At 43.6% G+C, this 24630-nt stretch overlaps 1 protein-coding gene across 1 annotated transcript in view; it reads left to right on the plus strand.

The window, feature by feature from the left end:
- Nucleotides 1–24630, plus strand: part of gramd2aa (GRAM domain containing 2Aa) — a 37001-nt gene that overhangs the window by 2505 nt on the left and 9866 nt on the right. Inside the window, exons 2-7 of the mRNA XM_061068586.1 lie at nucleotides 530–719; nucleotides 6516–6600; nucleotides 6901–7005; nucleotides 14860–14917; nucleotides 23343–23415; nucleotides 24148–24251. Of these exons, the coding sequence (XP_060924569.1) occupies nucleotides 530–719; nucleotides 6516–6600; nucleotides 6901–7005; nucleotides 14860–14917; nucleotides 23343–23415; nucleotides 24148–24251 (615 nt within the window). The remainder of the gene's footprint in view (nucleotides 1–529; nucleotides 720–6515; nucleotides 6601–6900; nucleotides 7006–14859; nucleotides 14918–23342; nucleotides 23416–24147; nucleotides 24252–24630) is intronic.

Genomic DNA, 24630 nt, shown 5'->3' on the forward strand with positions numbered 1-24630 from the left:
TTCACCTCAACGTTTATTTTGAAAGACGATTATTTCTGAAACTCGTCTATTTGCTGACGAGTTTCAGAAACCTATATTATTATAAACAAAGGGACGGGGCTGAAAGAGGAATAATAAATAATAATAATAATAAACACGTAAAATGTGACCTGTTAAAAAAACGTTTTATTTATTCAACCACGTCTTTTCTCTTATGTTCTTAAAGATGCTTCAACCTTTTTAACATTATATTGATTTAGTCGATTTTACTGTGTTAATATGTCCTGTAAGACTCTATGTGAGAAGTATTATTATAATTATTAGTAGTATTATTGTTATAACGTAGTAATAGCTGATTGGTTTTCTCTCAAACAGCTTTTGTTTCTCCTTCCTGTTGAACACGTGACTGAGTGATCAGCGGGTTATTCTGAGTGTGAGAAGAAAATAGTTTAATCCTCAGTGAGTAAACAGGAGGTGAAGCTCAACCCACTGCGCACACACACACACACACACACACACAGACACACACACACACACACACACTCACACACACACCGGCAGGAGGAGGAGGAGGTCACCGCTGCGTCTCTCAGGATTTCATGGTTCGTTCGGAGCCGGAGCTTCACTCATTTCCTCCGTGGGTTCGATTCCCGATGACCGACCCGAGGGTCGCGGACCTGAGAAGTGTCGTGGGGGGGGCGAACCTTCTGAAAACGTCTCGTGCGCCGCGGAGCTTCCAGGTAGGAGACCGGAATCAAGCGGCGCGAGGAGGCGCAGAGCTTCCGTTACACCTTTAGAAATTAAGAGCACCGGTGATGAAGAGGAGGAGAACAGGGTGAATGTGTGTTTTTAATCAGTGGAGGAGGATGTTTAAAGATGAATTAATTGGATAACTAAACAATTAATTTGATTCACTCGTGTTGAGTCATTTTAAGCTTCTCCGATATGAATATTTACTCATACTGTGTATTTTTATTGTATAGCTCATATTCACAAATTACAATTTGTCTCATGAATCTTAACAAGTGTGAGATCCTCTGTTCTTAACCCTCAAGAGTAAAACTACAAAATAAACTACTTACAGGGGAAATAAAGAGTAACTGAGAACATAAACAAAATATCAGTTATAATAATTACACCTTTAGAAATTAAGAGCACCGGTGAGTGATCAGTGGGGGGATGAAAATTAAAGAGGAATTAATTGGGTAACTAAACAATTAGTTTGATTCACTCGTGTTGAGTCATTTTAAGCTTCACCGATATGAATATTTACTCATGTTACAGTGTATTTTTTTTGTATAGCTCATATTCACAAATCACAATTTGTCTCATGGATCTTAACAAAGTGTGAGATCCTCTGTTCTTAACCCTCAACAAGAGTAAAACTACAAAATAAAACTATTAACAGGGGAAATAAAGAGTAACTGAGAACATCAACAAAATATCAGTTATAATAATTACACCTTTAGAAATTAAGAGCACCGGTGAGTGATCAGTGGGGGGATGAAGTATAAAATTAATTAATTGGATAACTAAACAATTAATTTGATTCACTCGTGTTGAGTCATTTTAAGCTTCTCCGATATGAATATTTACTCATGTTACAGTGTATTTTTTTTGTATAGCTCATATTCACAAATCACAATTCGTCTCATGGATCTTAACAAAGTGTGAGATCCTCTGTTCTTAACCCTCAACAAGAGTAAAACTACAAAATAAAACTATTAACAGGGGAAATAAAGAGTAACTGAGAACATCAACAAAATATCAGTATTCAAAACATTGTTTAGAAGAAACTGTGACATAATGGAACTTGTCTATGTTTAAAGTGTTTATACATAAGAAAATGTCTGATAGAGATGAAGGTGAAAGTGACAAATGAATTGAGAGGTATTGTCAGTAATGGTAGAAGATGTAAATAGTTCTCAAGCAGTCTTGTTGTAATCGTAGTACAAATTCTCTTTTGTTTTTCCACTGTTAATTAGACTAAACAACACGTTACTTCAGATATGAAGACGTCACCTTGGGTTCAAAACATCTTGTGTCGACACAGTTGTTAAAATTGTTAAATTCCTCAGTAAAATCATCATCAGAGACGTGTTTGAAGATGGTTGTTGATCATATCTCTACCAGGAGAATCACGAACAGCTGTAGAGTAACTGCACATTCAAATCTAGTTAATTTAACTGAATATCTAATGATGTTTGTTATCAGCAACATTTCATACTTCACGTTTCTCAGAGTAACTTTAAGAGAAGTGTCAGATGCTCTAACATCTTAATTCTATTCCAGTGTTAGAGGAACTAAATGATGGTGCATATTCAAACAGGCAAGAGATTACACCACAACAGACTTTTGCAATTTGTGAGACGTGTGATTCAACATCTTCAGAATTTGTTTTTGTATTGTCCCTTGTTGCAGAGTGAACAGTTATTTATTCTCTAAGTGAATCATTTTACACTTTTATCTTGAAGAACGGCTTCAATTCCTATTTGAACTTGACTTCTCTTCTTTTGATATTAAAAGATAACTTCAAAATATGGAAGTGCTACAACACGTACATAATAATTACAGTTACACACTTTCATTTTGACACTTATTTATAGTTTGCTCTGTAACATTTCTTACACAAAGTTATAAAGATCCTTCTGCTTCTCAATAGATTTAGACCAAAAGACAAATAGATATTTTAAAATTTGATAAATTCATTTATTTGAGATAATTATAAAAATATAACACATAACAAACTGGCTTTATTTAAAACTATTTGTTCTCCTTTCCCCCTGACATCCTGTTTGTATTTCACACTGAACAGTCACGTATGTGTCTCCATGTACTTCTCATTTATTTGAACATTCAGAGACGTGTGTTGGTTTAAAAACACACGTCTTCCCATCAAAGGCCGAACTGAGCCACTCGCACAATGGAGACGTTATTTCAGGAGGACTCAAGCTGAGTCGCTGCTTCTGTTCCTGAGCCGTGACTCTGTTAGTGAACGAGTTAATGTGCAAAAAAATCCAGGGATCATGACTGAGGAGAAACATGAAATCACACTGGTGCCAAGTCTGCAAATAGTTCGTTAAAGATCCAAAAGCAGTTTTACTAAGTTTGAAGTTACACATATGAAATAAACCTCCTGTTTGAGACTTCACCCTCAGCTTTACATTGTGTTGAACCTTGGCTTTAACACACACACATACACACAAACTGTAAAAACAAAGTTGTGTCTCTCCTTAAATTGTGTAAATCTCACAGTTCTGCACAAAGCCCAGACTTGAGCTGTTATTGACGAGCATGTAATAACACTTTGTGATTAAGTTTATCTGGATGTGATACTTTCACTTTCACGTGAGGACCTGAGAACAAACAGGGACAAACAAGTACAGCTTGTACTGCATGTGTACACAAAGTAAAATGTTCTTATAAACGATATCGAACGTGCTGCTGGACGAATGGACTCGATGTGAGATTGTGACAACACCTCAGCGTTAAGGGCTTCAGGAATGGGCGAGCAGACGCACAGAGAGAGAGAGAGAGAGAGCAGTGACTCTTCAGCAACAATCCCAGGACCTTAACGAGATTAGTTTATTGGATTGGAGGACGTCTTGTGACAGCACAAAATGTGGAGACGCAGGAGGACGTGAGGATGAGGAGGAGAGGAGGAAGAGATGAGGAGGAGAGGAGAGGAGAGGAGAAGAGAAGGAGGAGAGGAAGAAGAAGAGGAGAGGAGGAGGAGAGGAAGAAGAAGAGGAGAGGAGGAGGAGAGGAGGAAGAGATGAGGAGGAGAGGAGAGAAGGAGAGGAGGAGAGGATAGAAGGAGAGGGAGAAGAAGAGGAGAGGAGGAGAGGATAGAAGGAGAGGAAGAAGAAGAGTAGAGGAGGAGGAGATAAGGAGAGAAGGAGGTGAGGAGGAGGAGAGGAGGATGAGATGAGGAGGAGAGATGAGGAGGAGGAGGAGGAAGGGGGAAGGGGAGGAGGAGAGGAGGAAGAGAGGAAGAGGAGAGGAGGAGAATAGAGAAGGAGGAGGAGAAGAGAGGAGGAGAAGAGATGAGGAGAGGGAGAGGAGGAGGAGGAGAAGATATGAGGAGAGGAAGAGGAGGAGGAGGAGAAGATATGAGTAGAGGAGAAGAGGAGGAGGAGGAGGAGAAGAGATTGGTCCCACTCAGACTGCAGTGGGACCAATCAGCCTGAAACGTATTTATCTTGATTGGTGCAGTTTAGATTCAACATCTGATAAAGAGGCGCTGAGCGGTTGTTTAAAGCCTTTTCGTTAAATCCACGATTCAGAGAGAATTAAACAAACTGTTACAAGTGGAATTAAATTGACTGTTGTTAACCCTCCAAACCTCAGTTCATTCTTTCAGGTAAAGGGTCATCGTGCTTTATGTTTTTCTGTACCCAGACTAAAAACTCTGCAGCTGACCGACGGTGACCGGTCACAATCTTGTGCAAATTTTATGCCGCTGCAATCTGATTGTCACGCTTGAGTAAATGAAAGTGAACCAATATGTGTCTGGAGGCTGGATCTGTGTCACAGTGATTTCCTTTGCTTCTACAAACAGGCAGAAACTTTTGGTTAATGGTGTAAAACCTGCAAAATGATGTCATATTTTCACACAGTAAAACGACCAAGCAAATAATTTCACCTTTTTATGTTTTTCATTGAAACCATTTTCTCAATTCTTGTAAAATAGGAACTTGTTAACTAGTATTACTTGTTTAATATGGAATATTTGGTTCTATGGTTTATAGACAGTTAGCATAAGTAGGCTAATCTAAAAGTCATGGATACATAGTTGTTATATGTTGTGTTACATAGTGAGCTAATTTCAGAATACCACTTCCCCAATTCTAGTAAAATAGTTTAAATTCACCTCCTCATAGATTTAATCAGGATTTTTAAAACCTATAATAAGGTAAAGTTCTTTTCAAATGCCCCTATATACATTTGTGTTGTTTTAACAGATTTCTTCTATATTTGAATACTTCAATCGAACCCTTTCCCCTGCAGCAGCACCACGAGCCTTTACTTTGACCTGAGGCCCACATCTGGAGTCAGACCCCCCCCCACACCACCACCACCACCTGAATCCCTTAACCTCAGGCTTAAGGTGAAAAGACTCCACAAACACTTCCCTTATCTGTGACCACAGGCCCTTTATCTCCCATTCAAGCTCCCTGTGATCACAGATAACCAGGAAGTCCCTGTTGTTTGAGCAGGTCAGCGGCTGACGTAGAGCTTCTGGCCAATTAGAGATAATACGCTGGTGAGTGCATGTGGGAGCCTGTTCCCATCAGCACCTGTAATTATACCAGAACAGGTGGTAACGACTTCCCGTCTCCCAGAGGAGAACACGGCACAGGGCCGGTGTGTGTTTGCGTGCGTGTGTGCGTTTTTAAAAAAATAAAGAAACAGTTGTTGTGCAGGCGAGAGGAACAAGTTACATAATAGAAGGTTTAAAACTTTCCAGGACTCGAGCTGCAAGAGGCCGACAACAACAGAGTGAATATCTAAAGGGTCAAACCAGCTTTATTCTTCTTCATTCTCATGTTGATCAGTATTTTCCAATCAGGTGAAAGTGAACCTCGGGGGTGAGGAGACTTTAGAGGATGTTTGGAAGGTTGTGGAAAAGGAAAAGTTGAGTAGAATTGATGAAAAATATAATAAATAATAATAATGATAAACCTTATTTATGAAGATGAGATGATTTAAAAAGTTATGGAGATGATTAAAATAGTCGGTAAGAACAGAACTAAGAGATCTGACCTCGATAGATGAGTTAACAGTTGATCCTTCAGCTACACGTAAAGAGGAAATGGTTTTAACAGTTACCTCATAATTTAAGGTATCAGATAAACAATTGAAATTATAATTATAAAATAATCATGGTTTAATAGTTGATGTAGTTGACTGTTGAGGTTTTGGTTCAACAGAGAAACAGAAAACAATGTTTGCTTCAAATTAAACTGTTGAAATAGTTAATAAAACACAATATCTATCTAAAATTTACAGATAAAAGTAACAGATTTGAAAATTTGGTAATGAATAAATAAACCACAAACAGCTCAAAGTAATGGATGAGCAGTTGGAATCTAATATCAATGAATGTAACACTGATAATAAAACCGTTCTTTTATCAGTTGTGTTAAATAACATCCGGAATGAAGTCCACAGTCACATTGTAGTGTTGGTGATCAGGTTCATGTGGGGACCTCAAACTAAAACCTCAGGGTCACACCTGTTTGTTTTCCCGTTGCTTCATTTCACGGCTCGTTCTCCTTCCACCAGAAGCCATTTACTGTAATTTACTAACGTATGCAAATCACAGCATTGAGCCGATAAAACGACCTGAGCCACATTTCATCCATCAAGCTGTGATTCTGTTTCTTCACATGAATCATTCCTTCATTTTAATTATGCGTCTCCTAACCAGCCACCTTCGTTTCTCCTTCTCTCTTCGGCTCTCGTTTGGTTTCGTGAGGCATTTGCTTCCAAATAGTTTCGGGGTGAAGTGTAACAGATTTTTTTCTTTATAGAAGCTTTGCGTCAGCTCCCAGCACCGGTCAGGTCAGCCATCTGCACAACCTCCGAGGCGCTGTTATATATTCCTCCTACATCTGGGTGAGCGTTGACCCCATTTACACAAACACGGCCTCATTTTAGCTGAGCAGAGATTTTTTAATGTAGTGCAAAGCAGCAGAATCAGACTTTGAATGTTGCATCAGCGCCCGTGTTGATTTTGAAGACAAGAGTCCACCTGGTTTGCCCCCCGGTAACTTTCACAGGACGAACTCTATTCTGGAGCCAAATCAGGGAAACAAACGCAAACATCTTTTTTGTGTTGTTGTCGAACGAGTGCACATGAAAGTCCGGTGGAGCGATTCCTGCTGTTAACATCGAGCTGTGTGCTTGTGTGTTCAGGGCCAGGAGCATGACTGAGCAGCAGGAGCAGAGCGAAGAAACAGGCCTGCTCTCCACTCAGGACCTGGACCCCCCCAAGGAGGAGGACACACACGGACACTTCAGGCAAATCTCACACACACACACACACACAAATGCACACACACACACTCACAGGCTATGCTGTAACACTTGCTTGCTCTTGTTTTCCCTCGTTCACCATCTGTATCCTGTGCGTGGTCATGAGTTACAGCCCGAGGAGATTTATTTTCACAGCACTTATTTTGTTTTACTTTTATTTCAGCTGCCATTTGATGTCAAACAATGGTCAAATGTGCACAAACACGTGCACACAAACAGACTCACAAAAGGATGTGTTCAGCAAATGGCTGAAGTTATACCACTAACAAAGTGTTCTAATCTATTTAATGTCTCTCTACGTCGGCAGAAGAATGCCTGTGTATATACTTGTGTGTTATATAAGAAGGATTGGAGACAGGAGCAGTGTAATCCTGGGAATCAGTCTTGCGATGGATTTGGCACAGAGGCACAGTGTGTGCTGGACGACCCAGTGAATGGGAGGGACTTGAACTCTTTTTTTTGCACATGTCACTCACTCAACCAGCCGTGTGTATGTTGTTTGTCCTCTGGTTCTGCCAGCAACGTGTCCGCTTGTAAATATTTGTCGACATAAGCTGCTGGTGTTGATTTACGGCTCCTGGGCCATAAGAAGCTTTATAAATACACACAACCGCCAAATATCATTGAGCTAAAAGGTGTTTTTTTCTGCTCACGAGTTAGCAAACGGTTGCTCAGGAGACACAAAGTAACATAAAGTTTCATTCTGAATCTTATCTCTGGACAACTGCTGAGTTTTTAGTGTGATATTTGCTTTTCTTTTAGCTCTGCTTTGGGCTCCTCCTCCTCCTGAGATTTACTTCATTGAACTCTCATCTGGTTTCTTATCAGTGAGATTTTATTAGAAACATCTGCCTGTTGACGCTAATGAAGGGGACTGATACTCAAACATGGAATAAATGTCCTGCGAAACCAAAGATATGACTTTAAAAAGGAAATCAAGAGATATAAGATGATCATATGAAAATAAATCTAGTATAACAGTGTGTGAGTTTAATATTTGCCTAACAAATCTATTATAGAGCCCAGTATTAGACAGTTGTGTTCTGCAGTGTATTTATAAAGCATTCAATATCCAGTGTAAACTTGAATATTTGTATATATTATAGTTTGTTAATTTGGGCATTTAGGGATTTCATCTAAAACACTTAAGGGTTCCTCAGAGAATGTTCTGTCTCTTGTTCCATCTCCATGTTCTTGCAGCTCATGTAAAAACTTTCAAATACATGAAATGTGTTTCTCTCGTGCTGTAAGTTGTAGTTTCTGAGTCGCGGCAGCAGCTGCTCTTTCAGTACCTGTCAGTCGGCTGCACTCACAAATAGAAAAATGACCTTATATTCACCTTTCTGTGAACTTGTTTCAAATGAGAACGCAACTGATCCGTCCTTCTCTCTCACTTCACTCCCAATTCCTCCTCCTCCAGTCTTGTCACTGTCAGGGAGTCAGGGAGTCCGCTGCTCCACCGGCCGCCGATGGGAGGTGTTCCCTTTCTAATTTAGGATTCAATTTAGGATCCTTTGAGCCAGTAATTAGTTTCTCTGTTCCTCCGCTCAGCCAAGGGCACGGAGCTGCGTGGACAAGAGGCCGACTCAGAAACACACGTCACAGGCGACATCGTGGCTTTGCTCCTAATCTGCCTGTAATCTATCGGGTTTAGTTCCATTTCTAAACCACAACTTCTGGAATAACAGACGGGATGAAACTGAGTTGCTTGGATTGGTTAGGTCAATATGGATTGTTGTGTGTGGTGTGCAGGACTCCGACAGGTTCTCTGGAGGCTCGTCCCCTGGGCTGCATCCTTCAGGACCGATTGCATCACAGCGGAGCGGCCATGTTGTCACGTTTCAAAGGTTGCTGCCAACCACGGGCTTCCGTTTCCGAGCAACAAAGCATCGGAGGGCGGGTCCCTCTCGGGCCGGCCTATGGTAGGAAGGGAACGAGTCAGCCGTACGGGCGGCCGAGCCACAGATGCAGTGGTTAGGATAGAACGAGCTGGTGAGACAAACAGGGAATCCTCCGTAGACCAGAGCGTCTCAGTTTGATCGACTCGTTAAACTGTGTCTTCCTCCGAAAGGATCCGAACCCGGAATTAGGACAAAGCCTTTATGTACACTTTGTGATTCCCTCCAACACTGACCGACTTCAGTGCTTATAAATCTTGTTTCAAATATGTTTATTGGGAAACAAATCACATAACAGAGAAATTAACAGTTGACAGTTATGTTTCCTTTGTTTTTTACAGAAGATGAAAAAGTAATCCCTGACAAAAAAAACTAATGACAAAAAAGAACAGTAAATAAACAAGCAATGCCTTGCATCAACAAAAAAGATGAAACAAAAAGGACAGGACAAAAAAGAAAAGAAAAAAGACAACAGTGTGTTAGTGCTTATAAATCTTGATGAATTAATTCCAACTCCACTGAAACATAAGATCTCTAAGATAAACTTTAAGTGACACCTCACTGACGCCAGACTTCACCTTCAGCTGTCCATCATCTCCACCCACTCCATCCCTAACACAACCTTTTCTAATCCCCTTTGTAAAACAAGCTTTCCCCGGCTGCACCTCAGCCGCAGCTCCTTTAAAGCCACAGTGGGAATTGCCCCAGAGCATTTTTCTTAGATGCAACAGCAGTATTGATTAAGAGCTGGATGGGGCTTTAAAGAGAGGCACAGGCGGAGAGCGAGCGCCAGTTGCTCCCCACAGAGCCGCCTGTGTTTTTAATAATCATTCTCCCGGCTCCACCTGGGAATGGCGAGCTTCTGTGGTTCCTATTTATAGGCGGCGAGCAGCAGGCGGGAGGAGCAGCACACATGCACTATTGTTCATCACACGGTCACATGGGACGTCTTTGCTACCAGCGAGGAACAGGGAGAAGGATGAATCTGCACACGGAGAACAAGCTGCACAGAATAATCTCATGTTAATCAGGGTAAATGGGGGGGGGGGCGAGCTATCGACTCTGTGACATGATCTCTGCTGTAAATTGGTTGGTTATGGATCGTTGGGTCGTTTTCTGGACATTTTAAAGGTGTTCTTGGATATTTTGTTGGTAAACATGATATTTTACAGGAAAAACTTGAACTTTTTACAGCAGTTTGGTCATTTTTAAGGTTTTTATAGCTGCAGGATGAATTTTATTACTGTTGCTCTGAAGATAGTACAGATGTAGAGTGAGGGATGTGTCACTTAAAGTGTGTCTAAGGTGTCCAGCAGGCGAGCTCGCTGCACTGCAAACAACACACACACACACACACACACACACACACACACACACACACACACACACACACACACACACACACACTCGGACACACACACACACACACTCGGACACACACACACACACACACACACACACACACACACACACACACACACGCACACACACACACACACACACACACACACACTCCCCTTCTCAACCCTGCTTGGGTCCTTTTCCAGCCCCGGCTCAGGATCTCTGAAGCCCAGTGAAACCTCCATTAGGCCTTTTCACTCCACTGTGAACATTTCATACAGTTGATTTATCACAATAACAGCAACACTAGGACAATATATCTCAATCTAATAAAACATTGACAGAAGAGACTTTTAATTAGTGGAGATTCTAATGTTCACTGCTCTGATGCAGATGACAGATCGCCTTGACAACAGTAGTTTGACCAAACAATCCCAACTTAAAGGGACTCTTACCTTTGTTGCATTTTTACACTTTTTTTGGATAAGGTTAAATTGGTATTAATAAGGTAATGACACTCTAAAATGCAAGACAGACCCACCAGGAGTAAAAACAAACAATTATTTCACTCTCATAATATTTAGTGAAAACTTCAACCAATAAAATTCTTCGGACCGAAGGACCTTATTGGCCGACAGACCTGTCTGTTTGCTGCATGGACATGCAGGTTTTCCGTCTGCTTCTTGTGGCGCATTCGGGCCCGCGTCATCAAGGCATGTGAATGTAAATGTATATAATTTACCGAATCCATTGCTTTGGTAAACAAAAACTCATGTGCGTGCGCAGAGGCAGTAGGTTGTAAGTGTAAATAAAGTTTCTTCAAAAAAACACCGCGGATGGGAACGAGGGGGTGGGGCATTGGAGGAAGGCGGGATGATTTGAATGTGCTGTAATTCTCAAATGCAACAAAGGTAAGAGTCCCTTTAACGTCCTCTGAGCTTTTAACTACGTCACGGGAATTTCATCAGCAGGTTGGATTTGCACGTGGAGCTGGATCTGTTATCGAGCTTGTTCAGTGGTTGTTTTGCTTTATTGTCCTAAACTTCACAATACATCTATCTCCATTACGTTACCCTGAGAATGGCCATTTAATTCAAACTTGTGTGTGTGTGAAATCATGAAAGAATTCGTCTATCTTTTTATTTTGCATTGAATCATAGCAGGAGAAGAGATTGTTAGCAGCTTCCTCTCGTCTCTGCCCCTCCGCTCATCACTCTGCTCTATTTGAATCTATCTTGTGTTAGCACAGTTCTGTCCTTTATATCTCACTCTTAGAGGAAAACCATATTTTACTAAGTCTCGCTCAGAGGCGGCTGCCCTGTCACCTTTAATACTTCACACTCTGACACATGGCTCGGCTCTAATTTCATTTCATTTGTCGGCCTTCTTTCAGTTCGGTCTTTGAAGTATCATCAAATAAGCTAATGTAGAAAAGAAACCTGACAAAATCAGATCACGGGACCTCTGCAACAGAAGGTTATGTTTTCTGAAGTATGTGTTACTGAATCAATTTCTATAAAATGTTGTGGAGGTTTAAGACCAGAAGAACCACCCATTACATTTTGGAGCAGATTTGGGTAAATAGGCAGATCCAGGATTTATTGTTTTGATGGGTTTAGACACGGTGGAGGTGTGTCCTCTCCCAGCAGCCGATTAGTTTGACATTAAGTTAACTACTACTAAGTTAACTTCCAGGAGACACGGGATGCCCAATGATGCAAACACTCATATATCGAGACCACAGGAGGAAGCCAGATCACAGAAACACACTTTTTTATGTGTGAGTTGTGTTTGAACAAACTTGCAGCTTTTTGTAGCTAGAAAACATTTGTAACAGAGACAACAACTGTAAACTAAACTAGATTTTGCTCTGAACCCAGCAACCAGCAGTTTTCTATCTGAAAGGGTCTTAAATCTTCAATTCAAGGCAATAGACAAATATTTTTTATGCCTTGTTTTGTCTTTTGGTAATACTCAAATAATTTCACAATATTCCTAGTTGCTATATTGCGTCACATGACTGATATTGTTATGCAAATGGGCCCACCTTATAATATGATTTATGATAATTTCTTTCTCCTGATAACTGCAAACTAAACAAATCAATTTATCACGTCTTTTACAGTGCACATTATTTAAATGAACACTGACCTATTTGCTGTCCACGCGTATAAATCAGCGTCTCTCCAGCACAATTAAAGGTGTTGTCAGGTTCCCGCTGTGAGAAGCAGCAGAGTCAGGCTGCTGGAGGACAGAGGTCGTTTCCTCCTCCCAGAGGACGATCTCTCATCGACAGTCCCGCTGCTGTAGAGTCAACACTGAGCAGAGTTTTACCCGGATGCTCCTCAGTAAAGGACGCTGGCCGAGGAGAATACAAATGTGCTACTGTTCCTCCAGGTTCCTGCTGGATCGGCTTCGTTGAGAAATAGATTTTCACGAAATATATTATTCTTAAAACACTGATTAAGATAAAATGTATGAAGTGGATTCCTTTTCTCCTACTTTTCACCTACGCTGCATTTGCTAAATTTGTACTTGGCCCGAGGTCACAGCTAGCTCGTAAGGCTAGTCAGGATGATTTATAAGTCCTGTGTCCAACGGCAACATTAGCATATTTACTTCTTGGTAATTTTGGAAGATAAGATGTAGAAGAAGAAGAGTTAGACCCGAGTTAAAGTGATCCGTCCATAATAATGAAGGATTTTACATTTCAGACAGAGGAAAACAAAATCCGGCTCATTCACGGCTACGCAAACGATGCTAGCCATTTTATTTGCTACTAGCTGCCATGACGGCTGCTGAGTTTAAGATAATCTAGAATAGTTAAGGTAACCCCCCCCCCTGCTCCCACTACCCAGACAGCCACAACTGGATCAGACCACAACGATGAAAGTTCACACACCCAAAGCAGGACACGTGTTTGTGACTGTGTGTTTAGGGACAGTGACTTTACAACACCTATAGACTGTGTAGGCTCAGAACACAGAGGGGTGTGGGTGGGGGGTGCGGCTGATGAAGGATTTGTTTTGTGGTCTGAGAAGCTGCTTGTGCAACATCCAGAAACGACCTTTAAATGTATATTCAAAGTATTTCAAAGGTAAAGGTACGCACAGTAAATTGATTTTAAATTGTGTGTTTTATGGAAAAAAAAACTTACCAGTTACTTAGATTTTTTGATAAAAGTCGGGGCATAAAAAGATCAATAAATCCCTAAAATATAGTTTAGTAGAAGTATAAATGACCATAGAAATAAATAAGTATTTTATAGGGCTGGGCAAGTTAACTCGTTTTAATCGAGTTAACTCAAGTGATGAGTTAACTCGATTGTTTATCCGCCAATTATTTTCTTTTTTCCTGTTCTGCAGCAGGCAGCAACAGACTTTCACAAAATAAAAGCCTGACTTTCACAATAAAACAATAAATAATCAAACCTGAGTTAATGCGAGATAAAATAATTAATCGAGTTAACTCATCACTTGAGTTAACTCGATTGAAACGAGTTAACTTGCCCAGCCCTAGTATTTTATCGTAAAATATATCTGAGCGTTATATATTTTTTAAGTACAGTATATTTTCACTTTTACCATCACAAAATAAAAGAATCTAAGAGGATGACAAGGGCGGAATCGTTCCTGTTGGACTGCATCACTCTCTGACTTTGTATTCATGTCTTTTTCCATTTCTCAAAATGAGAAACGTCTTCCGCAGACAGAGATAAAACTTGGCCGAGCCGCGGCAGCTTCTGTTCTCTCGGTATCTGCCCGAGCAGCAGAGTGTTTTCACGTCAGCGTAGTCGTCTGCTCACTGTCAATCACCTGACACTCACACAGAGATACAGAGGGAGAGAGAGAGAGAGAGAGAGAGAGAGAGAGAGAGAGAGAGAGAGAGAGAGAGAGAGAGAGAAGACTCCACACGTCAGGGAGGAACCCGTCAGAAACCTCTTCCCTCTCAGACTCTGTTGTTTCAAAGCATCTTGACACTGACATCAGTTCATTTCAATGACATTTGCCTCAAAGGGCTGATTAAAGTGTATTAAACAGTCTGCGTTACACATAAATATGAGAATTGTGCTGGGACATCTGCTGCCATGCTCTGAATATTCATCCTGAGGCGAGTGTGATGCCACCGATTGTGTGCGTGTGTGTGTGTGTGTTTGTGTGATTGTGTGGATGTATCCTGAATATAAAAACAACAACATGGATAATCTGCTGGCACGGTCACTATTTGTATTCAAACAACTCAATATTTATCTTCCTCCGTGTTGGTCGCTGACAGCCTTCGTCTCCCTGCAGTTATGAACACAATGGTGATTAACTCGTCATGTGGAAGCCTTGACCCAGCTGGGATTTTCATGCAACGTGCACATGCACAGACACAAGCATACTGTACACATGCACACAAGCTAAACACCATTTGTTACGCTGCCAGTGTTTTGCCAGATGGTGCTTTTCATCTGTGAATATATTTAATTTTTTTTAAGGTTTTCTTTATTCCCAGTAGCACATTGAATTGACTTGTAGATGCATCATATATAAACAACCATCATTATTTGAGAGGTAAATAAATTCCTTGTTTAAGGATAATTTCTCTTTCATTTCAGGTTTCAGCTCATCGAGGACTTGTCCTACGAAGATGTGAAGAAATGCTACAGGGGCTCGGTGAGTCTGGTCTTTATTTGATGATAGAGCCAGTGGTGGAGGAAGAACTCAAACATTTCACTCAATTAAAAGTACAAACAGACAAAAATGTGTTATATCTAAAGTAAAAAATAATCATTGTTAAATTAATTTAATTGTTAAAAGTAAACGATCTTGCAGAGTGGAGTCTGTTCCTCCACGACATCTTCATGGCTCAGTGTTCTTCCGAATCCATTTTGGATGTTTCTTCACTAGTGAGTAACGCTGCTGCAGGCGACACTTTGTGAACCAGTTTCCCAGTTGCATGTTGAACACGGTGGTCATTACCCACCGTGTTCAACATGCAACCTAATGGTTAGTACAAATCCAGTGTAGTAGAAAATACAGATATTTACTGTCACGTGTAGTGAGGTAAGAGTGAAAAGTAGGTTACCTGTAAAGTACAGATCCATGAAGTGTGAATCCAACCAGTTGTATTCATCTGAACCTAAATGTTTAATCCTTATTAAACATGTATACCATAGAATGATTCGTTTTTTATTAGTTTATTTGTATTGTAGGAATATGCATGATAACATGCTAAGAATAAAACAAAAACCTATCATGCATCCATAACAAATCTGTGACCATAAATAAATGAATATTTCCTCCCATTAAAAGGAGGTTTATCAAATTTAATTATCTTTAACCTTTTAGACTCGGTATTCAAACAAATTATGTTATTGACAAAAGCTCAGCAGTGATTTTATACCCACTCACCTCTGTCTTAGTATTGTCTCATAGAATAGATCCTACCTGATTGTTTTCTATGGACTATTCTCCTTTTTTATCTTATATTTCTCAATCTCTATTCACCTTTCAGTTTATCCTGAAGTAATAATACGTTATAATGCAACAAAGCATCTGCTGCAGTCCTGCCCAGTGTCCTCAAAATACATTAGCAGCTTCATGACAGGGCAGAAATAATACGACCGCACCTCACCACAAATCACCCGATGCCATTTCACTAATGAATTCTCTGTTACGGACCTATAAGAAATGGCTCGTGAGGCCCGGAACACATCAAATAAACGAATCAGAAACAACTGTTGCCACTAAATAATAACAAATGTTTATTGGTTGAAACAAATATTTAGAAAGGCAACAAACCAAAAGGGTTGGAGGTTCCCGGCCAAAACAAACAAAAGAGAGGGGAACACTGAGCCAGCCATCGGCCGTCGAAGTCAGTGTTCACCCCCGAACTAAGTCTGCCTAAATAGCCCACTACCTAAATGAAAGAAAAAGGTTATCCGAAAACAGGACTACCGGGAACCCCCGAACCAACTACCAACATAACAAAAGTATCAAAAGGACTTCTGGCATGGGGGAAAACGGAGCCTCGGTCTCCTCACCCGTTCACCTGCATGGAAGAAGAGAGAGAGAGAAAGAAATTCACAGCCTCCTTAAGTCAGCTCCAGCTGACGAGGTGATGAGTCTCACCTGAGGACTGGCTGCGTGGAGAGAGAGAGAAAGGTGGAGAGAGGCACAAACACACACACATTCTCACACAGAGCCCCACCTCCTGGCCACACGTAACACCCCCACCCAGAGCTTGTGAATAGCCGGGGGCAAACGTGAAGACCAGGGAGGAAGGAAAAAAAAACACATTCACAAGACCTAACACCGTGACAACGTGTCGGCCAGGACGTTGTCCCGCCCCTTCACATGCCGAATGATCACGTTAAAGGACTGCAGGAAGAGCGCCCAGCGCATTAACCTCTGGTTAGTGTTCCGCATCTGATTCACAAAAACTAAAGGATTGTGGTCCGTATACACAACAGTTGGCGAACTCGCGGAACCCACATAAACTTCAAAGTGGCTCAGCGCCAGGACCAAGGCCAACGCCTCCTTCTCAATAGTAGAGTACACGCGCTGGTGTTTGTTGAACTTCTTGGAGAAGTAAGAGACGGGATGTTCAACCCCGTCCCCCCCCCTCCTGAAGCAGAACAGCACCCGCACCCGCATCACTGGCATCAACAGACAGTTTAAATGGACGATCAAACACAGGGGCACACAGGACTGGGGCCGTAGTCAACAAAGCCTTAATACAGTCAAAAGCACGCTGACAGCCCTCAGTCCAGCGAAAACACACCTTCGGGCTCAACAAGTCAGTGAGGGAAGCAGCTACCGCAGAAAAGTTCTTACAAAAACTACGGTAGTAGCCCGCCATCCCCAGAAACCGGCGCAATTCCCGCCGTGAACGAGGGACAGGGAAAGAAAGAATAGCCTCCACCTTGGAGTGCACCGGCCTGACTTGGCCCCGACCAACCACTTTGCCCAAATAGGTCACTGTCGCTTGGCCAAACTCGCACTTAACAAGGTTTAAAGTAAGATTGGCGTCACGCAAACGCCCAAACACAGAATACAGCTGCTGAATGTGCTCGTCCCAGGACCCAGAATACACAACAATGTCGTCCAAATATGCCTCACAACCAGAAAGACCAGACAACACAATATTCACCAGCCGCTGAAAAGTTGCTGGCGCATTACGCATGCCAAACGGCATCACAGTGTACTGAAGGAAAGCGTCTGGAGTCACAAAAGCAGAAATTTCTTTCGCCCGAGGAGTCAGTGGCACCTGCCAATATCCCTTTAACAGGTCAAGTTTGGTTACATACTTGGCACCGCCAACATTATCCACACAATCCTCAACTCGGGGAAGAGGATAACAATCAGGCCTAGTGACTCCATTCACTTTCCTATAGTCTGTACAGAACCGGTCTGAACCATCAGATTTCATAGCCAGCAGACAGGGAGAACTCCAGGGACTACAGCTGGGTTCAGCAATACCGTGGCCCAACATGTAGTCCACCTGCTTCTGCAAGCGTGCACGTTTTTCTGGATTAACTCTGTAGGCATGTTGTTTAATCGGAAACGAATCTCCTACTTCAACATCATGTTGCAGCACCTGGGTCTGAGAGGGCACATCAGAGAACAGTGACATATGTGAACCAATCAAACGGACCACATCCTCACCCTGAGACGGAGGCAGATGCGAAACACAACCATCAAGATTAACCAGCAGTTCAGAGTTCTTCAAACGCCCATGAACAACAGCACTGGACAAGGCAACGACATCACCATCAAAATCCAACTCCTCAGACTCCGGCAAATCGGCACCGGACAGCGCCACAGCCGCCTCACCCTGATCAATCACTTCAGCACCGGACAGCGCCACAACAGATTTCAATACAACAGGGGAGGGTGAAACAGACCCTCGCTCCAGATAGGGCTTCAACATGTTGATATGACAAAGCCGACTTCGCCTCCTGCGGTCCGGGGTCGCGACCACATAGTCACGAGCGCCAACCTTCTCCCGGACAACATATGGCCCACTGTAACGTGCCTGTAACGATGAGCCAGGAATGGGCAACAGCACCAACACTTTGTCCCCTGGGCTGAAGCTACGGCTCTGCGCATCTTTGTCGAACCAACGCTTCATCTTGCCCTGGGCAACAACCATGCTCTGTTTAGCCAGCTCACAAGCACGATGAAGTTTTGAACGAAAATCACACACATAGTCCAGCAGATTCTGTGGTTCTGCACTACCAACCCATTTTTCATGTAGCAATTTAAGCGGACCGCGCACCGTATGGGCAAACACAAGCTCAGCAGGACTGAAACCCAGCGACTCCTGTACCACCTCACGCACAGCAAAGAGAAGCAGGTGGACACCCTCATCCCAATCCTTACCATACTCGAGGCAGTAAGTGCGCAGCATAGATTTTAGGGTCTGGTGAAACCGCTCAAGCGCACCCTGACTCTCTGGATGGTACGCGCTGGAATGACAATGAGAAATGTCAAGCTGCTTCACCACCTGTGCAAAAACCTTAGACATAAAATTCGACCCCTGGTCCGTCTGCACCACCCGTGGCAAACCAAACAAGGAAAAAAACTTAGTCAACGCTTTAATGACTGCAGGGGCGGTGATCCTCCGCAGAGGAATAGCCTCAGGAAAACGAGTGTTAACGCACATAATGGTCAGGAGAAACTGATGACCCGCCTTTGTACGGGGAAGAGGCCCTACACAGTCTACGATAACACGTTCGAAAGGCTCCCCTACAACAGGAATCGGATAGAGTGGAAACGGGGGAATGGTTTGATTGGGCTTACCAGAGAGTTGACAGACATGGCAGGTCCTACAGTGCTGACGCACATCGGCTTTAAGACCCGGCCAAAAAAAACAACGCAACACTCTATCATATGTCTTATTTACCCCAAGATGGCCAGCCAGAGGATTATCATGGGCCAGCTTCAAAACTTCTGGTCGAAACAGCTGTGGAACTACAACTTGCTTCACAACCCCCCAATCCTCTTGAAAACCCAAACGTGGTGGCAGCCACGCACGCATCAGCACCCCGTCCTTCAAGAAATACCTGGGAGACCCACCCCCATCATCATCATTCAAACCCACAGCCGCAAAAAGAGAAACCAGCGTGGGATCACGCTGCTGTTCGATAATAAGCTGTTCACGTGACATGGACAATTTAACATCTGAACTGTCCAATATAGAAAGGGGAGATGGCGGGGGAAAAGAAACCGGGCCTGGGGAGGGAAGAGAAACCGGGTCTGGGGAAGGAAGAGAAACCGGGTCTGGGGAGGGAAGGGCTGGTAACACTGACGAACCGTCCCCAGCCATAAAACTGTCACTCAATTCTACTTCCTCATCACCGGACTCAGGCTGCAGCTGACGTTGCTTTGCTGCCATGGCACGGGTAATGGCGCAGACAGAAAACACCCCTGGGAACTTTCTCACCAACTCATCTGAACATCCAGACCGGGGAACAGCTGTTACTTCAGGATTAAGCAGGACCTTCCCCCCCGCTAAATCGTTCCCCAGGATGAAAGACACCCCCCCGACAGGAAACTCATCACTGACACCGACCATAACAGGCCCCGTAACCAACTCCGAGTCCAGGTGAATGGTGTGCAAAGGAATCCCCACAAACTGCATCCCAAACCCACGGACTAACGCAGCCGAGTCGGTTGAAGATTTCTCAGACAGAGGCAACACTCCACTCAAAATGACCGACTGAGAGGCTGCACTGTCCCTCAGAATAACGACAGGGACTTTCGGGCCTCCCGCAGTCAGCGAGACCGCCCCCTTCATGACGAAAGGCAAAAACACACCATCAAGCTCCGGAGACTGCCCAGGATGGGAGCGTGAGAGAGATGAACTGGGAGCACTAGGAGACTGACTCAATGAGCTTTCGGTTTTTAACAAATTAACAGCTTTAGGAGGCTTGTCCCTTTTGTTCAAAGCAAAACAGTAATTAACTGTATGGCCACGCTTCTTGCAAAAGGAACAAACCCTGTCACTCTCCTTACCCCCTCCACTCTCCCTACGCGTCACAGGGGGCCTGGGCGCAGAGAAGCTGCGACCCAGGGAGGACTGTGGCTTATCATAACTGTCCCTATGAGTCAAAACGTATTCATCAGCAAGTACCGCAGCCCTAGAAATTTCTAGCACGTTACGGTCATTAATGTGTGTCACAATTCGTTCAGGCAAACAATTCTTAAAGTCTTCCAGCAACATCAACTCACGCAAGCCAGCGAAATCAGAAACCTTCATAGAGCGACACCAACGATCAAATAACACTCCCTTCTCATGACCAAACTCCACGTATGTCTTCTCATACGACTTCTTGAGACGACGGTACCTCTGGCGATATGCCTCGGGCACTAACTCGTAGGCCCTCAGCACCGCCTCTTTGACATGATCATAATTCAGGCTCATACCAGACTCCAAAGACGCGTAGGCATCCTGGGCCTTTCCCGTGAACACACATTGTAAAAGCAACGGCCAAAACTGCCTAGGCCACTCCAGGGTCTCAGCTACACGTTCAAACAGGGTGAAATATTTGTCAACATCTTTATCATTAAAAGACGGAACGAAACGGATGCATCTACCTATATCAAAACTACTGGCGGCAGGAGGGGGAGGAGAAGGAGGTGCATGCTGTAACTCCAGCTCCTTCAGATGCACCTGCCTCTTTGTCTCTTCCTCCAGCTTCCGCACCTCCAGTTCACCCAACAGCTCCTTCTCCCTCAGATCCAGACGGCGCAACTCAATCTGCAGCTCCAATCCCCTGAGACGAGCCGCTTCATCCACATCTGACCGTGACTCCACCCCCTTCATGACCGCTTCACTCAAAAGACCCTCTTTATATAACACAGACAGCAGCTCAGTTCTTATAGCCTGCTTCTTCATCTGCTTAGTCACCGTAACTTTAAGAAAACTGGCCAGAGAAATTAACTGCTCTTTAGTGCAAGAACAGAACTGCTCCATCGTCGGATGAGCAACAAACTCCTCAGCACTAAACGCCATGACGAGACTGGCCACACTGATCAGACCAGGGCGAGAGGAAAAAAAAACAAAAAAAACAGACCGCTCACCAACCTACTCCCTCAAAAATACCACCCAAGAGGGCAAAACACAGCAGCACCAAAAAGAAAACCATGGTGCACAAACGTGCCGGCCGAAAAAACACTGGCAACCACACTAGGAAGTCCAAGCCAACAAACTCTGTCAGTGACGACCAAGTCACACCACAAAATCAACTAGACACGGCCTATCACAATAGACACGGCACTCACAGTTGGAATCAACAGAAACACTGAAGACCCAACATGTGATCTCGGACGAGCCCCCAAATATGTTACGGACCTATAAGAAATGGCTCGTGAGGCCCGGAACACATCAAATAAACGAATCAGAAACAACTGTTGCCACTAAATAATAACAAATGTTTATTGGTTGAAACAAATATTTAGAAAGGCAACAAACCAAAAGGGTTGGAGGTTCCCGGCCAAAACAAACAAAAGAGAGGGGAACACTGAGCCAGCCATCGGCCGTCGAAGTCAGTGTTCACCCCCGAACTAAGTCTGCCTAAATAGCCCACTACCTAAATGAAAGAAAAAGGTTATCCGAAAACAGGACTACCGGGAACCCCCGAACCAACTACCAACATAACAAAAGTATCAAAAGGACTTCTGGCATGGGGGAAAACGGAGCCTCGGTCTCCTCACCCGTTCACCTGCATGGAAGAAGAGAGAGAGAGAAAGAAATTCACAGCCTCCTTAAGTCAGCTCCAGCTGACGAGGTGATGAGTCTCACCTGAGGACTGGCTGCGTGGAGAGAGAGAGAAAGGTGGAGAGAGGCACAAACACACACACATTCTCACACAGAGCCCCACCTCCTGGCCACACGTAACATTCTCCAGCAAATGTTTATCCAGTGACAGACTGCATTATCCCTGTGGGCTTTCCTCCATTCGTGATGGAGCCCTGTTCAGTGCTGTAACTTACTGTAAGCTCCACATCACGCAGGACAGGAGCTGCTCCAGCACCGGCTATTAATAGCAAGACAAAAACAGGGGCGGCCGACATCAAACAGCAAAGTGAGCCGACATGAGGGGAAGGAGAGATGGATGAGATAGAGGACAGGAGGGAGAGATGGAGGGGAAATGGTTTGGTGGCAGAGATTTCAGGAGTTTGAGGAAAGAAGGGGGGATGAATGAGACCTGTTGTGTGTTCAGGGTGGGGGGGAAACGTAAGATTTGAGACTGACACCAGAGACAGAGGGAGGGAGAGGAGAGAGGAAGAGAGAAAATGGGATTTCCACAGAGCACAGTGAGGAAGACCACGTGTGTGTGTGTGTGTGTGTGTGTGTGTGTGTGTGTGTGTGTGTGTGTGTGTGTGTGTGTGTGTGTGTGTGTGTGTGTGTGTGTGTGTGTGTGTGTGTGTGTGTGTGTGTGTGTGTGTGTGTGTGTGTGTGTGTGTGTGTGTGTGTGTGTGTGTGTGTGTGTTTGTGTGTGTGTGCGTGTGTGTGCCAAAGTGAGTTGGGCCTTTTATCAGCTCAGATTGATGAAGGGCAGAGTGTGTGTGTCTGTGTGTGTGTGTGTGTAGAGGAGGGAGAAGGAGAGGGAGGGTGTCAGCAGCAAAGTGTACAGTCACTGGAGGTGTATTCGAGAGAGAGAAAGAGAGCCTTGCAGTTCCTGTAGCTCAGTGCCTGCAGACTGAGGCACTGCTGCTGGGACTCTATGGTGTGTGTGTGTAGGTGTGTGTAGTTGTATACATTAGAGCCAGGTGTGTGTGTGTGTGTTTGTGCATGTAGAGCAGAGGTAGATGCAGCGAGGCAGCGATCCATCCCGCCCTGTACTGACCGGCGACAGGGGAACAGTGTGTGTCTTGCAGCAGCCTGCTCCAGGCCCTGGATGTGCGCGAGTGTGTGTGTGTGTACGGTGCCAACGTGCTGAGCCTGGTGCAGAGCTCGCGTCCTCTGAGGGAGAGGGTGGTGTCTGCGGCCAGCGGAGTGGCCGGCGGCGGCGGCGTGGCCGGCGGTGCCGTGCAGGCAGGCCGGTCCACCAAGGAGCTGCTCATGACTCTGCCCTGTCCCTCTGCACAGACTGTCAGCAAGTACAACTCGCAGTACCACAAACTGTTCCAGTGTGTGGCCAAGGAGGAGATTCTCATGAAAGGTACCGGAAGCTCTCAGAGTGTGTGTTGTTGTTGTTGTTGTCGTGCTGCTGCTGCATCTGTTTCATTATCCAGCCTGTTCATATTCATGCTTCAGCTTCATTTATTACGGTCATTCATTTCTACTGCTTCTGTTTTTCCAATCCTCTCAGACTAATCAGATTAATGAGTTTTGCTGATTTGGATAATGGATTGATCATCGAATAATTTATCAAACTAAATCAATGTTTCACTTTCACAGTTTTGCTGATTTACTGCTTTTACGATTAAGGTAGAATATCTTTGGATTTTGAATGTGTCCTTTGATTCTGCAGAAATACGAGCAATTTAACAGCATTTTTTTTACAGTGTAAATTGGTCAGAAAAATAATCAACAATGACTCATAAGCTGTGGAATGTAATTATGATCTGATGCGTATGTGATGACAGCTACATAAATCAAAACATGATCAATTCTACAGTTAAATTTCATTGTTTTGATATATTTTGTTCATCGTATTATTGATTTTCATCTTTTATTTCATAGTTGTCGTTTTTTTCACCATGAAGATAGAGACTGTGTCGTGTTACAGTGCAGATCAGAGTATTTTTTTATTTGAACCTAACCTTTATTTTACCAGGAAATGAAAAAGTGATACTAGGTTCAGATATATTGTTTAACCTAACTTGTATGTTGTTGTTTAGTGTTGTTGAAAGAATAAGTAAAGTGTATTTCCTCTGGTGTGTGTCCTCAGTGTACTCCTGCGCTCTCCTCAGAGACATTCTTCTACAAGGTCGACTCTACATTTCTAGAAACTGGTTGTGTTTCTACGCCAACCTCTTCGGCAAAGACATCAAGGTGCGGACGCCTGACGGCCGGCTCGATAACCTCAGATTGACTGACGTGAACCCAGTAACTCCCAGTCCCAGTCCGACAAACCCACTGGACAACCTGACAAATGACTTGACTGGTCTTCACAGCAGATTAGGAACTTACACAGTCTTAATTCCCCCCCTCATAGAAAATCTCTCTCTTTCTATGCATGTATGTTCAGACTCCTTGAACCTTTAACCTCGACCAGTTACGTGATTTTCTCTTTGATATGTTGTTCGTTTTCCTTAATTTCCCTGAAACCGAACCCCTCCTGACATGGTAGTGACAGTAAGCTCCTTACTCCGACTGCATTCCTCACATTCTGACTGAAATCAGACACGTTTCATGTCCTCTACCCGTTCTC

The sequence above is a fragment of the Limanda limanda genome, chromosome 3 (assembly GCF_963576545.1).
Source record: "Limanda limanda chromosome 3, fLimLim1.1, whole genome shotgun sequence".
In the NCBI taxonomy this organism is placed as follows: Eukaryota; Metazoa; Chordata; class Actinopteri; order Pleuronectiformes; family Pleuronectidae; genus Limanda; species Limanda limanda.